The 14901-nt window shown below is 38.7% G+C and overlaps 1 protein-coding gene across 1 annotated transcript; it reads left to right on the top strand.

The window, feature by feature from the left end:
* The first annotated feature begins 3293 nt into the window (after positions 1–3293).
* cts12 (cathepsin 12) lies at positions 3294–14634 on the top strand. The gene is made up of 8 exons (XM_060940660.1): positions 3294–3300; positions 4551–4708; positions 4960–5082; positions 5766–5930; positions 7312–7533; positions 8137–8305; positions 11728–11833; positions 14535–14634. Exons 1-8 carry the CDS (start codon positions 3294–3296, stop codon positions 14632–14634), a joined length of 1050 nt encoding a protein of 349 aa, XP_060796643.1.
* Positions 14635–14901: the final 267 nt, after the last annotated feature.

The raw sequence follows: 14901 nt of genomic DNA, 5'->3' as shown, positions 1-14901 counted from the left end.
CTGGAGCATCCATAGGAAACCCACACAGGCATGAGGGGACCGAGCAAACTCGACACAGAAAAGCCCAGTCGACTGGCAAGTTCAAACTAAGAACCTGCTTGCTGTTACTGTAGGTGACACTTCAAACCACTACAGCACCATCCCACTCACCTGATTATCATGTTTGAATAAATCCATCAGTTTGTTATCTGAACACATGCTTCAGTGGAAGGGATACAATTCAAAGAAAATATGACATTTTGTACAATGGTGTTAACATGGTCAATATCAAAAATTTGTGTGCATTTAATTGTGAATTAGAAATAGTGCAGAATATTGTATATTTGAGATATTGAACATTTTCTTTCTTTTAGTTAACTATATAAATAACCCCTTTTCTAAAAGTGTATCTTACAGTTAGGTCCATATATATTTGGACACTGACACAAATTTTGTTTTTTTACCTGTTTACTGAAACATATTCAAGTTATAGTTATATAATGGACATCGACATAAAGTCCAGACTTTCAGCTTTCATTTGAGGGTATCCACATTAAAATTGGATGAAGGGTTTAGGAGTTTCAGCTCCTTAACATGTGCCACCCTGTTTTTAAAGGGACCAAAAGTAATTGGACAGTTGACTCAAAGGCTATTTCATGGGCAGGTGTGGGCAATTCCTTCGTTATGTCATTCTCAATTAAGCAGATAAAAGGCCTGGAGTTCATTTGAGGTGTGGTGCTTGCATTTGGAAGATTTTGCTGTGAAGAAAACATGCGGTCAAAGGAGCTCTCCATGCAGGTGAAACAAGCCATCCTTAAGCTGCGAAAACAGAAAAAAACCATCCGAGAAATTGCTACAATATTAGGAGTGGCAAAATCTACAGTTTGGTACATCCTGAGAAAGAAAGAAAGCACTGGTGAACTCATCAATGCAAAAAGACCTGGACGCCCACAGAAGACAACAGTGGTGGATGATCGCAGAATAATTTCCATGGTGAAGAGAAACCCCTTCACAACAGCCAACCAAGTGAACAACACTCTCCAGGAGGTAGGCGTATCAATATCCAAATCTACCATAAAGAGAAGACTGTATGAAAGTAAATACAGAGGGTTCACTGCATGGTGCAAGCCACTCATAAGCCTCAAGAATAAAAAGGCTAGATTGGACTTTGCTAAAAAACATCTAAAAAAGCCAGCACAGTTCTGGAATAACATTCTTTGGACAGATGAAACCAAGATCAACCTCGACCAGAATGATGGAAAGAAAAAAGTATGGCGAAGGCGCGGTACAGCTCATGATCCAAAGCATACCACATCATCTGTAAAACATGGCGGAGGCAGTGTGATGGCTTGGGCATGCATGGCTGCCAGTGGCACTGGGTCACTAGTGTTTATTGATGATGTGACACAGGACAGAAGCAGCTGGATAAATTCTGAGGTATTCAGAGACATACTGTGTGCTCAAATCCAGGCAAATGCAGCCAAACTGATTGGTCAGCGTTTCATAATACAGATGGACAATGACCCAAAACATAAAGCCAAAGCAAATCAGGAGTTTATTAAAGGAAAGAAGTGGAATATTCTTGAATGGCCAAGTCAGTCACCTGATCTCAACCCAATTGAGCATGCATTTCACTTGTTAAAGACTAAACTTCAGACAGAAAGGCCCACAAACAAACAGCAACTGAAAACTGCTGCAGTAAAGGCCTGGCAGAGCATTAAAAAGGAGGAAACACAGCATCTGGTGATGTCCATGAGTTCAAGACTTCAGGCAGTCATTGCCAACAAAGGGTTTTCAACCAAGTATTAGAAATAAACATTTTATTTACAATTATTTAATTTGTCCAATTACTTTTGAGCCCCTGAAATGAAGGGATTGTGTTTAAAAAAATGCTTTAGTTCCTCACATTTTTATGCAATCATTTTGTTCAACCCACTGAATTAAAGCTGAAAGTCTGAACTTCAACTGCATCTGAATTGTTTTGTTCACAATTCATTGTGGTAATGTACAGAACCAAAATTATAAAAATGTTGTCTCTGTCCAAATATTTATGGACCTAACTGTAAATGATTTGCCAAGTGAAATTTCTGTGAATAAAGTTTCTAATCCTTTCTACTTTGTCTCTTACACACACACACACACACACACACACACACACACACACACACACACACACACACACATTCTTGTACATCTTTGTGGGGACACTCATTGATATATGCATTCCCTAGCCCCTTACCCTAACCTTAACCATCACAACTCAATGCTTAGCCCCAACCCTTAACCTAACCCTATCCTAAATCTAATCTGAACCCTAAATCTGAGTCTTAACCCTCAAACAAACCTTTGAAGAAGTGAAGACCAGTCAAAATGTCCTCACTTCCCAAAAATATCCTAACTCTCTTGCAAAAAAAAAAAAAATTAAGGTTACCACAAACACAACAATTTAAAAAGCCTAAATAATTCTGAGGACCAGCCAAATGTCCTCATAAGGTCAAAACTGTCAGGCATTCCTGTCCTTTAGGGGGCATTTGGTCCCAACCAAGATATAAAAACATGCCCCACATGTGTACCCAATTAGCAGTCAATGTATTATCATTATATCATTATATCACCAAATTACACAGGACCTTATAACTTCAAAATCAACTCTTAATATTTCACAAAATGCAAACTAAAGCATCTCAAAGCAGAACAGGTGAGGCACAGTGTTCATCTAAGATGAATGTTCATCACAGGGCAGACTCAAGTGTAATAACAGATCATTGCTGATGTCACCACTGTCTGTGACATTATGTGCTGACATCTGCATTACATCTGTATAAACATTCCTGTAGGATTAAGAAATAGAAAAGAGCAGATCAGCCTGCTCTATTTGGACTTTTATAAGCATGGATTTATTTGTGAATGGACCTTATAAACAACCCATCAATTTGATTTTGGTGGAGATTTACAACACATTGAAGAATTTGGTGTAATAATATTTATAGTTAAATAATGTAGGGCTAGATGAAAACAGCTGGGAGGGTCATATAATCTGAGAACGGCATTTGACGTGCAAACCTGTTTGAAGGAAATGGTAAATGGTATATCATTCACTTGAGCAAGGTATTATTGACACCCAAAGCTTATTATTTAAGGGCTTTCTGGGCCTTAGTGTTGTATGACTAAGAGGACCAGGACAGTGAAGACACACCTTCTACTTAGTATATAAACATGCAGTGTAGCGTAGTGTAGTATCTTCTGTATGAGGTACAACTTCTAGTTCTCATCAGGCACTCATCCTCTGGACAGTGCTCGCAAAAAAAAAAACCATGCCAGGTAAGTATTAAACGTGGTGCAATTTTTTTTCTTCCATGGGTCTGATTTTCTATCATATTTAAATTTCTATATGGGCAAAGAACATGTATAGGGCTTTTCCAACACCCAGAAAATAATAGATAAAATGATTAATGTTAGCTGATTTTAATGCTATGTACCGTAATGTTGACTTGTAATTTAGACTGTTATTGCTAAATAAAAATTATGCACTTTTTCCCATAAACATTCTTTCTGCAAACACTTTTATGAGACATGGTTGTTGGGCTTTTTAAATACTTTGGTTTCAGTGCTGTGTTGAGAAATGGTCCACCAACCAGTAATTACCGGTCAACAGCAGTGCTATGGTTAGAATATGTGCTCTAACTAGATGTAACTGTACATTTACAAAGTGGACGAACAACGTAAGTGTGTGTAATAAAGTGAACAGTAAGAACCCGCTGTACCTGAAACACGTATAACAGCACCATTGCACATTGCTGACACATTGAGCATATGTGCAGATGGGCTTCAGTCAGCAACAGTAACCTATAAAGTGATGTATATGGTAGGTTTAGTTGATGAAATGGCCAATTAGTGTAGATTCAAGGCAGAAGTTCCTAATAAACCCATAAAATACCTTTACATTTATGCCAGAGTGCTGGTAAAGTCTTAGATTAGATTAGATTAGATTAGATTAGATTAGATTAGATTAGATTAGATTAGATTAGATTAGATTAGATTAGATAAGATTAGATTAGATTAGATTAGATTAGATTAGATTAGATTAGATTAGATTAGATTAGATTAGATTCAACTTTATTCTCATAGTGCAGAGTACATGTACAAAGACAATGAAATGCAGGAAGCATCTGACCAGAATCTAATTTTTCAGAAGGTGTTGATTAATTTTCTGTAACAACAGCTCTTATTGTAGCTCTGGTTGCAAGGCAAATCATAGGTTTATATTAATGCACTTGTTCTAACATGTAAACAGTTCTACAGTAACAGTTTCTTCACAGACTTCTATGGCAGATGCTCCACATAACCTATAACCTATTATCAGTAAAATGATTAATAATGAGTTGTTATTTAAGAAAGAATAACATATAATCCTTCATGTGGTGAAATTTTCCTGAGATGTTTAGAAGATGTTTAGTATTTATGGAGGGAGTTTCCAGTGTCAGCATTTTGTAACAGACAGAGGTAAATCTCTAGCTTTAAAGAATCCCCAAGGTGAGGATACTTATTTATATATTGCTCTGTTTGGGCAGATATAGATCAGGTCCCTTGGATGGTTCTGGTTAGCAGGACACTCCTGGTCAGCCTCTTTGTGTGTGTACCGCTCTCAATGGCAGTAGAGTCAGAAGAGGATGCACCATCAGAATGGGAGCTGTGGAAGCAAGCTAATGGAGTGGAATACGAAGAAGAGGTATCTATCTTATATAAAACAGATAAATAGCATTTCACATATCAGATAGATCATGTTGTTAGTTATACAGCATGCCTATGCATGACACGTAACAGTTTATATACATGCAACAAGATATACCATACATCACTACCAACATTCTAGGGTTAGTTTCTACTTCTGTAGCAGGAAGAACTGAAAACTAATTCAGAGCACAGAAAGATGTCATGTCTTATAACTTAAAGCATTGTCTCTGTTCTTCTCTCCAAAAGATCAATGATATTAAAAGAAGAGCCATTTGGGAGAAAAACAAGAACCTGATTGAGGATAACAATAGAAAATTTTATATGGGGATGTCAGAGTTTACAATGGCAATGAACAAATACGGAGACTTGGTAAGTCATTATTTTATAGATATACCATGCCATGTTATTCAATCCTTACTTCTATGCTGGCACAAATTGTAAAGGCATGAATTTTTTTTGGCAACATTATTGAAGCATTCATTAATATCTGTATGTAATATTAATAAAATAACATGCTGTATGAATTTCCTTTTTTAAAAAAAAAATCATGGGCGGCACGGTGGTGTAGTGGTTAGCGCTGTCGCCTCACAGCAAGAAGGTCCTGGGTTCGAGCCCCGGGGCCGGCGAGGGCCTTTCTGTGTGGAGTTTGCATGTTCTCCCCGTGTCCGCGTGGGTTTCCTCCGGGCGCTCCGGTTTCCCCCACAGTCCAAAGACATGCAGGTTAGGTTAACTGGTGACTCTAAATTGAGCGTAGGTGTGAATGTGAGTGTGAATGGTTGTCTGTGTCTATGTGTCAGCCCTGTGATGACCTGGCGACTTGTCCAGGGTGTACCCCGCCTTTCGCCCATAGTCAGCTGGGATAGGCTCCAGCTTGCCTGTGACCTTGTACAACAGGATAAAGCGGCTAGAGATAATGAGATGAGATGAGAAAAAAATCATGCTAATAGGCCAAATATAACATTGCCATTAATATTAAGTCCAATATTAAGAACCCATATAAACCACTGCAAAATTCACAAGTTAATTAATTAAATCTACTTCAATTTTCATAGACTTGGTCAGAGTATCGTCGGTTACTGGGAGCCAAGGTAAATGGAAATGCACACAAGAAGGGAAAGACTGCTAATGCACGTAAGCTACGCTACCATGCTAGGAGACTACGGCTGACCACAGTAGACTACAGACAGATGGGATACGTCACAGAGGTTAAAGACCAGGTGATATTTAACTCCTGCTTTTTTAACTTCTTCACTTACAAAACATGAAATACCCTGAAGATGTCCATGAGAACTTCACCATTCTTAGCCTTCTTCCTCTGAATGTGTGTGTTTGTTTATATATATGTTTGTATGAGTCCAGAGGTGGACAGTAACGAAGTACATTTACTTAAGTACTGTACTTAAGTACACTTTTTGAGTATCTGTACTTTACTTGAGTATTTTTTTTTGGAAACGTATGACTTTACTACATTTGAAAGGCAAATATCGTACTTTTCACTCCACTACATTTCTGTCAAGGTCCTCGTTACTATGAAGCAGTTTTGAAAGTGGATGTTTTTTCTTTTCTAAAACGTGATTGTTTTTTTCGCAGATGACACTAACACAGCTCATCAGTAATCACTAGGGTCACATCACGTCCATAGACTGGATAAAATCAAGTTCAGTGATTTCTCAGCAGCATTATTTAACACGATCAGTTGATGGCAGAATGGAAGGAAGCAGTTGTTCTGGGGAATGCACACGCACCCATGGCTATACCTGGAACCCATGTTTCAGTTTTCTGAAAGGATTAAAGATTAGTTTTGTTTTAATTGTTTGCTTTGTTTGCCTAAAACGAACCACATTACGGCCTACAAAAACTCGCCATGCAACCTGCGGAAGCATATTGAGGTATATAAAGGTTTTATTCCAAGAGAAAGCTTGCAGTGAAGTTGTCTGTGCTTTTAGAGATAGTGATAACACTGCAATAGCCATGCAGTCTGCTTCATCAAATGACTTTCTATGGATTTGCCCGCCAAGTTCATCGGCTTGTCCATGGCTAACATTAACACATAGCTAATTAACTTAGACACTGTTAGCATGTAAAAACAGAGTTACACTAACATGAATAATGCTAACTTATCTGAAGTCCTTTCAGAAATATGTTTTAGCATAATCTTGCCAAATAAAAAGAATGTAGAAATGTTTCTTTTCTAGTAGCGTTAGCTACCCAATGTGATTTTGAGTTTGAAAAGAGTTTGCTAGCATGTCAGGTGGTGCTTCACTGACTAGCTAGCTTAACGTTAAACCATCGTGATGGCACAGCATGCGTTCATTTTGTGAATTCACATTTCTGTATTTGGTAACGGCATTAGGTATTGTAAGAAATTACGGCAATAATACAACAATGCGTTGACAGAAAATGTACTTTTAATACTTAAGTATTTTTAAAAGCGAGTACTTCAGTACTTTAACTTAAGTAAAAATTTGACTGGACAACTTTCATTTGTATCGGAGTAACATTTGACCAGTGGGATCTGTACTTTGATTTAAGTAATGAAGTTGGGTACTTTGTCCACCTCTGATGAGTACATCACATGTGTCTTGTTTTCTCACTCAGGGTTACTGTGGGTCATGTTGGGCTTTCAGCACTACAGGTGCCATCGAGGGACAAATGTTCAAGAAAACAGGTCAGCTAGTATCTCTTAGTGAGCAAAATCTGGTGGACTGCTCATGGTCCTACGGCACATATGGCTGCAGTGGAGCCTGGATGGCCAATGCTTATGATTATGTGATTAACAATGGGCTGCAAGCCTCTGCTACATACCCTTATACCTCAGTGGTGAGTGGGATTCAGAGAATTATATCTCCTTCTGCTAGGTGGTTATTTCACATTAACCATTCTGGGGTGGGTTTCCCAAAAGCCTCTTAACACTAAGAGCATCTTAACTAGGAGAGAAAGTGTTCATTGTGATGCTCGCTCTACCATTTAACGATGATCTCTGTTTTTAAGATGTGCTACAATGTTTTTGGGAAACCCAGATTAAATGTTCCCTAAAGCTTAAACATTTTTCAAAAATAAAGCTTTAATCACTTGACACATTATCACATTGAAGTCATATTAATATTATATGCTGATGGTAACAAGTTATTGATTTCTATAAATCAGAAACGGGGACGTTAGCAGTTTTTCCATTCCCTCCATTTTTTATGTACACTCTTCCAACTGTGGAAAGTATTTTTTTAACATAAATATTTCCAAAAATTTTTATATTCCTAATACTTGATTGGAAATACACAGTATTGTATATTAGCGACAATACTGTAATATTACAATATTATTTACAATATTACAGTATTCTAAGTAGTGAACAGAACACGAGCCTTGCTTTGTTTCTTTAATTCACTTCTGAAATTTACTATTCTATTTTATCATATTTCTCAGGACACACAGCCCTGCTTCTATGACAGCAGTAAAGTTGTGGCACAAATCAGTGACTACAGGTTCATTCCCACTGGAGATGAACAGGCTTTGGCTGATGCTTTGGCAACTATAGGTCCGATCACTGTAGCGGTTGATGCTGACCACACAAGCTTTTTGTTCTATAGCTCAGGTGAGAGGTTCAAAACTGTCCTTGAGAATTTGATGAGAAAGTTTTCATAGATTGAAATGCAGAACCACATAAAATAAATAAGAAATAAAACATGGCAGGCTATTATAGGACGACTGTCAATGATGTGGCCTGACGTGAAGAGTTACTGTTACCACCCTTAAATTGATCTACTTTCCATTAAAAGCACATCCTGAAGTGTTTTATTGCTCTTATAATGCAGCAATTTGCAGATACCATGAATAATGAAAATTATTATAATGTATTAATGAAAGCTATGTCATGCTTTTTAACCGTTTATAGTCATATGTAATGTTGTGGAATGTCCTCAGGAAAACTGCCAACTATCAAATTAATCACAAATCATGACTCAATTATGAAAAAACAACGTCATAGTGTGTATGTGTTTATAGTTACATTTAATGTTGTGGAATGTCCACTAAACAATTTAATTCCTGTTATCAATTATGTTATAACAGCTACAGTACCAGTCAAAAGTTTGGACACACCTACTCATTCATAGATTTTTCCGTATTTTGACTATTTTCTACATCGTAGAACAATACTGAAGACATCAAAACTATGAAATAACACATGGAACATATAATATGGAATTATGTGGTTCAGAAAGTGTTAAAAAACAAAAACAAAATATGTTTCATATTTTAGATTCTTCAAAGTAACCAGCGTTTATGTTGATGATGCTTTGTACACTATTGGCATTATCTTAACCAGTTTCATGAGGTAGTCACCTGGAATGTTTTTCAGTTAACAGGTGTGCCTTGTCAAAAGTTAATTAGTGCAAATTTTTGCCTTCTTAATTTCATTTGAAATGAAACAGTAAATAGTAAATAATAAAAATACAGTAAATAACCCTATTCCACAACTGTAGTAATCCATATTATGTCAAGAACCGCTCAACTAAGTAAAGCGAAATGACATCCATCATTACTTTACGACATGAAGTGGCTTTTAATTCATAAAAATAAAGAAAAAACATTGAATTAGGTGTATCAAAACTTTTGACTGGTACTGTATCTCTTGAACTTAATTAGATAATAAAATGGAGTGCGCCATGTTACTAAGAAACCACAAAGCACAAACTCCTCTGTCCTGAAAACTCGAGTGAAGAAACCATATTACCTGCTACGTACAAACAGCTGACACTGTTTGGCACTGTTTGTTTGACTCCATCCATAAATAATAAATAAATATCTCCTTTCAGGCGGCACGGTGGTGTAGTGGTTAGCGCTATCGCCTCATAGCAAGAAGGTCCGGGTTCGAGCCCCGTGGTCGGCGAGGGCCTTTCTGTGCGGAGTTTGCATGTTCTCCCCGTGTCCGGCTGGGTTTCCTCCGGGTGCTCCGGTTTCCCCCACAGTCCAAAGACATGCAGGTTAGGTTAACTGGTGACTCTAAATTGACCGTAGGTGTGAGTGTGAATGGTTGTCTGTGTCTATGTGTCAGCCCTGTGATGACCTGGCAACTTGTCCAGGGTGTACCCTGCCTTTCGCCCATAGTCAGCTGGGATAGGCTCCAGCTTGCCTGCGACCCTGTAGAACAGGATAAAGCGGCTAGAGATGATGAGATGAGATAGGAGCAATTCCAGCGTTATGGACGTGACACTTGAACTCAAAATGGCAACAAATGACCCAGTGCATGTTTTATTGTCTCCCAGTATTTAAACAGGTGTTGCATATTTTAAGGCTGTACCATACTGGAGAAGTGATAGAACAAGAACAATTCCCATAGTACATCTAGGGCATGCCAGAAAATGCCAATAAAAGATGCGTTATGGATGTGACAGAAAAAGTATCACTTTTCTTGGGTGACTGTACATTTTTATCAAACTCTGTGAAATTGTAAACCTAATGTCGAAATGGAGATATCCGTTTGATAGAGGGGTCCAAGGTGAATATTAAAAAATCTTTGTTTAAAATATTTTGTATTTCATGCAGAGTTTCGGAAGGAAAAGTCAGCGTTATGGATGTGACGAAATTCCGTTATGGATGTGACGCGTCTGAAATAGACATGGCATATGTTTAGAAAATCAGCAATTTAACCACCATAACCCTTTGAAAAACTCTCTAAATATCAGCTAAAACTATCAAAGTTCTTAAATAATATTTAGGATGGCTATTGTTTTGCTGTTTTGTGGATTTTAGCATACATTTCTGTGGCTTGTGGCAATAATATAGAATTGTACATGATCAAAGTTGGTTTTAGCTTGGGTTTTACATTATAAGAAAGAAAGACTGACAGTGACATATTAGGTTGGTTACAAATTGGTTCAACTTATTCACATCTGTAAAATACAGGCCTAGGTGATATCTCTGGGAGTGGTTTTGATATATTACATGTTGCTTTATTTTTGCATGGTGAGGTTGACATTTACATGGAATTGCCCATATCTCCTTTCAGAGCTTTATATTTTAAGACATAGGAAAGTCTTCAGGACAAGGGCTTAGCTGTTTCTTGGTAACATGACAACTGCCAATTTTTTTGGTCTTCTTAACTTCAAATGTTTATAGCTGCCGTAAGTGATAACAAGAACTAAATTGTTTAATGGACATTCCACAACATTAAATGAAATTATAAACAGTGACATCCATCCATTAAATGAAATTACAAACTATGACATCCATCCATTATCTGTAGCCACTTATCCTGTACAGGGTTGCAGGCAAGCTGGAGCCTATCCCAGCTGACTACGGGTGAAAGGCGGGGTACACCCTGGACAAGTCGCCAGATCATCGCAGGGCTGATACATAGACACAAACAACCATTCACACTCACATTCACACCTACAGTCAATTTAGAGCCACCAATTACAGTAGCCTAACCTGCATGCCTTTGGACTGTGGGGGAAACCGGAGCACCCGGAGGAAACCCACGCGGACACGAGAACATGCAAACTCCGCACAGAAAGGCTCTTGTTGGCTACTGGGCTCGAACCCAGGACCTTCTTGCTATGAGGCAACAGTGCTAACCACTACACCACTGTGCCGCCCAAACTATGACATGTTGGTTTTAAATAATTAATTAAAGATTAGTAATTCATGTAATTGTTGGTGGTTGTGGTATAAGGGGAATAAAACACTGCTGTGGGACATGGTGGTTTTGGAATACATTTTGTGGTAATAAGAATAACTCCATTTCACCCCAAGTCCATCATACCACCCAATCATTGATTATTTTAATTTTATTCCATTTTCATTGTTATCATTTAACCAAACACCCCCAAACGTTTTACTCCTTATGTAAAACACAAAGAAATAATAATAACACATAATTATAGCTTATGAATGAGAAAATGGAACAATGTCCTAACTCACCAGGTATCTTTATGTCAATTTAAGGAAAGCAATGCTGTGTAAATAAAAGTGGGTCTTTCTTTCACATTAAAGTAATTTGCAATGTTCTGTCAGGGATCTATGATGAGCCGAGATGTAATCCGAACAACTTGAGCCATGCGGTAGTTTTGGTTGGCTATGGCTCAGAGGGTGGCAGGGACTACTGGATCATCAAGAACAGGTCAAAGCATGTCCTTCTTACTTTATTCATTCATATCAGTGCAATCAGAGTATGTTTTAGAGTTGATCTGCTATAAAACACCTAGTCTAATGAATCTCTTCGAAATAACCTTAATTTTATAATCAGGCCAAGAAAGTTATGACTTTATAAATAATTGGCTTTGGTGGTTTCTCACATTGATATATACTATATATTGCAACAAATTAAGGTTAGGTGAACTTAAGTGAAGTGTGTGAACATTAAGGATTAAATATATTTTGCAAAGTGTAGAAAATACAGTATATGAATTATGTACAAAATGCACACTGAACAGTTTAGTGTAATTGCATCTTTCACAGTATGGACATGATACAGGGACATTAGCACATGCTGTGTATCCTGTACACAATATAGATACATACTTAACATGAGTTGTTTAAATTAGTGAAAACACTAGTACTCTGAAAACATAAACTCACTATAATAATTATGCAACATGTTCAGTGGCGTGCACAGATAGACACAAGGTGGTGCTCAAGCACCTGCCCCTCTGCCCTCTGTCCAAAAAAGTGCCCTTTTGAATTTTTTTTTTTACAGTTTACTGAGGCCAATGTCGACATGATCTTTTAGAAAAGCCGCGGCATTAAAAGCGTGTGTGAAAATAATGTCCCGATGTGTGCCCCCTCCGCACACACACCGGACCTCTGTCTCTCTTGCTCTGTCACGTGAACAAGCGTGCAGTGCATTCAATGTGAGGTTGCAGCAGCATAGCGTCCTGGAAGCCACGGCCTTGTCGTAGCGCAGACAACACATCGGGCAGTCAGTCAGCTCTTCCCCTGCCCCACCAGCCAGGTAACACATGAATCGAGTGAAAATGTATTGTTTGCCCTCTAAGCCCAAGCTGTAATTATTTTGTCGTGAAGTAGCCCGTTGCATACAGAAACAACTGCACATGGCAGCCTTTGCCAGCTTATTTGCTCCCTTTCCATATGGAGAAACAAACTGAACAACATTTTAAATGTAGCCTAAACCATTGAGGCAACCCCACTCTCCATCAATTCCGACCTGTTTTTATAACATGATTAAGAATATCACGTTATGCTAGTATGCACGCCGTTATGCAAATAAAGGAGAGCTCCGTTGAGCCCATTGAGTGTGTATATTTCGTTACAAATTTTAAGATGATCTCACGGAAATCTGTGAATAAACACAGTATTGAGACTCAAGTCAGTGACGGGAAGATCAGGCTTTCAGACTTTATCAGACTTTTTAAAGATGGAACTCCAGAAAAATACCCAAAACTTTGATATGATTATGAACACAAGAGGAGGGTTAAATCTCAGACTTTTATAATAAGGTGTTCCACATGCACAAAAAAGTGCCCTTTTTTCCCCCCAGAGCACTTGCCCCCCAAAATGTCTGTGCACGCCACTGCTGCCCGATGTGTTGTCTGCGCTACGACAAGGCCGTGGCTTCCAGGACGCTATGCTGCTGCAACCTCACATTGAATGCACTGCACGCTTGTTCACGTGACAGAACAAGAGAGACAGAGGTCCGGTGTGTGTGCGGAGAGGGCACACATCGGGACATTATTTTCACACACGCTTTTAATGCCGCGGCTTTTCTAAAAGATCATGTCGACATTGGCCTCAGTAAACTGGAAAAAAAAAATCAAAAGGGCACTTTTTTGGACAGAGGGCAGAGGGGCAGGTGCTTGAGCACCACCTCGTGTCTATCTGTGCACGCCACTGTCGGGCAGTCAGTCAGCTCTTCCCCTGCCCCACCAGCCAGGTAACACATGAATCGAGTGAAAATGTATTGTTTGCCCTCTAAGCCCAAGCTGTAATTATTTTGTCGTGAAGTAGCCCGTCGCATACAGAAACAACTGCACATGGCAGCCTTTGCCAGCTTATTTGCTCCCTTTCCATATGGAGAAACAAACTGAACAACATTTTAAATGTAGCCATTGAGGCAACCCCACTCTCCATCAATTCCGACCATGATTAAGAATATCACGTTATGCTAGTATGCACGCCGTTATGCAAATAAAGGAGAGCTCCGTTGAGCCCATTGAATGTGTATATTTCGTTACAAATTTTAAGATGATCTCATGGAAATCTGTGAATAAACACAGTCTTGAGACTCAAGTCAGTGACGGGAAGATCAGACTTTCAGACTTTATCAGACTTTTTAAAGATGGAACTCCAGAAAAATACCCAAAACTTTGATATGATTATGAACACAAGAGGAGGGTTAAATCTCAGACTTTTATAATAAGGTGTTCCACATGCGCAAAAAAGTGCTCTTTTTTCCCCCCAGAGCACTTGCCCCCCAAAATGTCTGTGCACGCCACTGAACATGTTGCATTAAATTGGTTAAAGGTGCCATTTACAGTTGGGTAGGGGAGAAAGCAAAGGCTTGTCTGTAATTTCATTGCAGTTGCAGTTGATGTCGCAGGCAGGAGAGGGCTCTAAAGATTGCTTCTTTAAAAGTACATAAAATATCCAGTGCAAGATTCACAGCTAAATTTCTGTTTTATTATTTTACTTGCTCTAACACACACGTCCTCAACTTGTGAAGGGAGAATGAGCTGACTCATGTGTTAGACTAGCACGAAGGGGGGGAAAACACTAAAATGTGCAAGTGAAAGAGTTCTGAAAGATTGGAACTGTGGTGGAAGTGTGAACTGTGCCATGAAGTCTAACTTTCTCTCTGTCATCAGCTGGGGCACAGGTTGGGGAGAAGGAGGCTACATGCGCATGATCCGAAACGGCAGCAACACCTGCGGCATCGCTAGCTATGCTCTCTACCCCATTGTATAAGATCTTTTTGTATCTCTCAATTAAAAAAGGGTTTGACTTATTAACTCAGTATCCAAGATTGGTTCTTTGTGTTGGAAATTAAGAAATGACATACCACTCTGGTTGAAAATATACATATAGTCTGGACTAGACTCTCAATTTAGGAATTTTGCATGTGACATCTCATCTCATCTCATCATCTCTAGCCGCTTTATCCTTCTACAGGGTCGCAGGCAAGCTGGAGCCTATCCCAGCTGACTTCGGGCGAAAGGCGGGGTACACCCTGGA

This window comes from Neoarius graeffei, chromosome 15 (genome assembly GCF_027579695.1).
Source record: "Neoarius graeffei isolate fNeoGra1 chromosome 15, fNeoGra1.pri, whole genome shotgun sequence".
Lineage (NCBI taxonomy): Eukaryota > Metazoa > Chordata > Actinopteri > Siluriformes > Ariidae > Neoarius > Neoarius graeffei.
Note: the sequence above shows the minus strand (reverse complement) of the source record. Positions and strands in the feature narration are given on the sequence as shown.

Bases quoted from the DNA above. Each gene is read 5' to 3' on its own strand.
- cts12 (XM_060940660.1), top strand. The intron at 7,534-8,136 runs GTGAGTGGGATT...CATATTTCTCAG, and splicing joins CATACCCTTATACCTCAGTG to GACACACAGCCCTGCTTCTA. The intron at 8,306-11,727 runs GTGAGAGGTTCA...ATGTTCTGTCAG, and splicing joins CTTTTTGTTCTATAGCTCAG to GGATCTATGATGAGCCGAGA.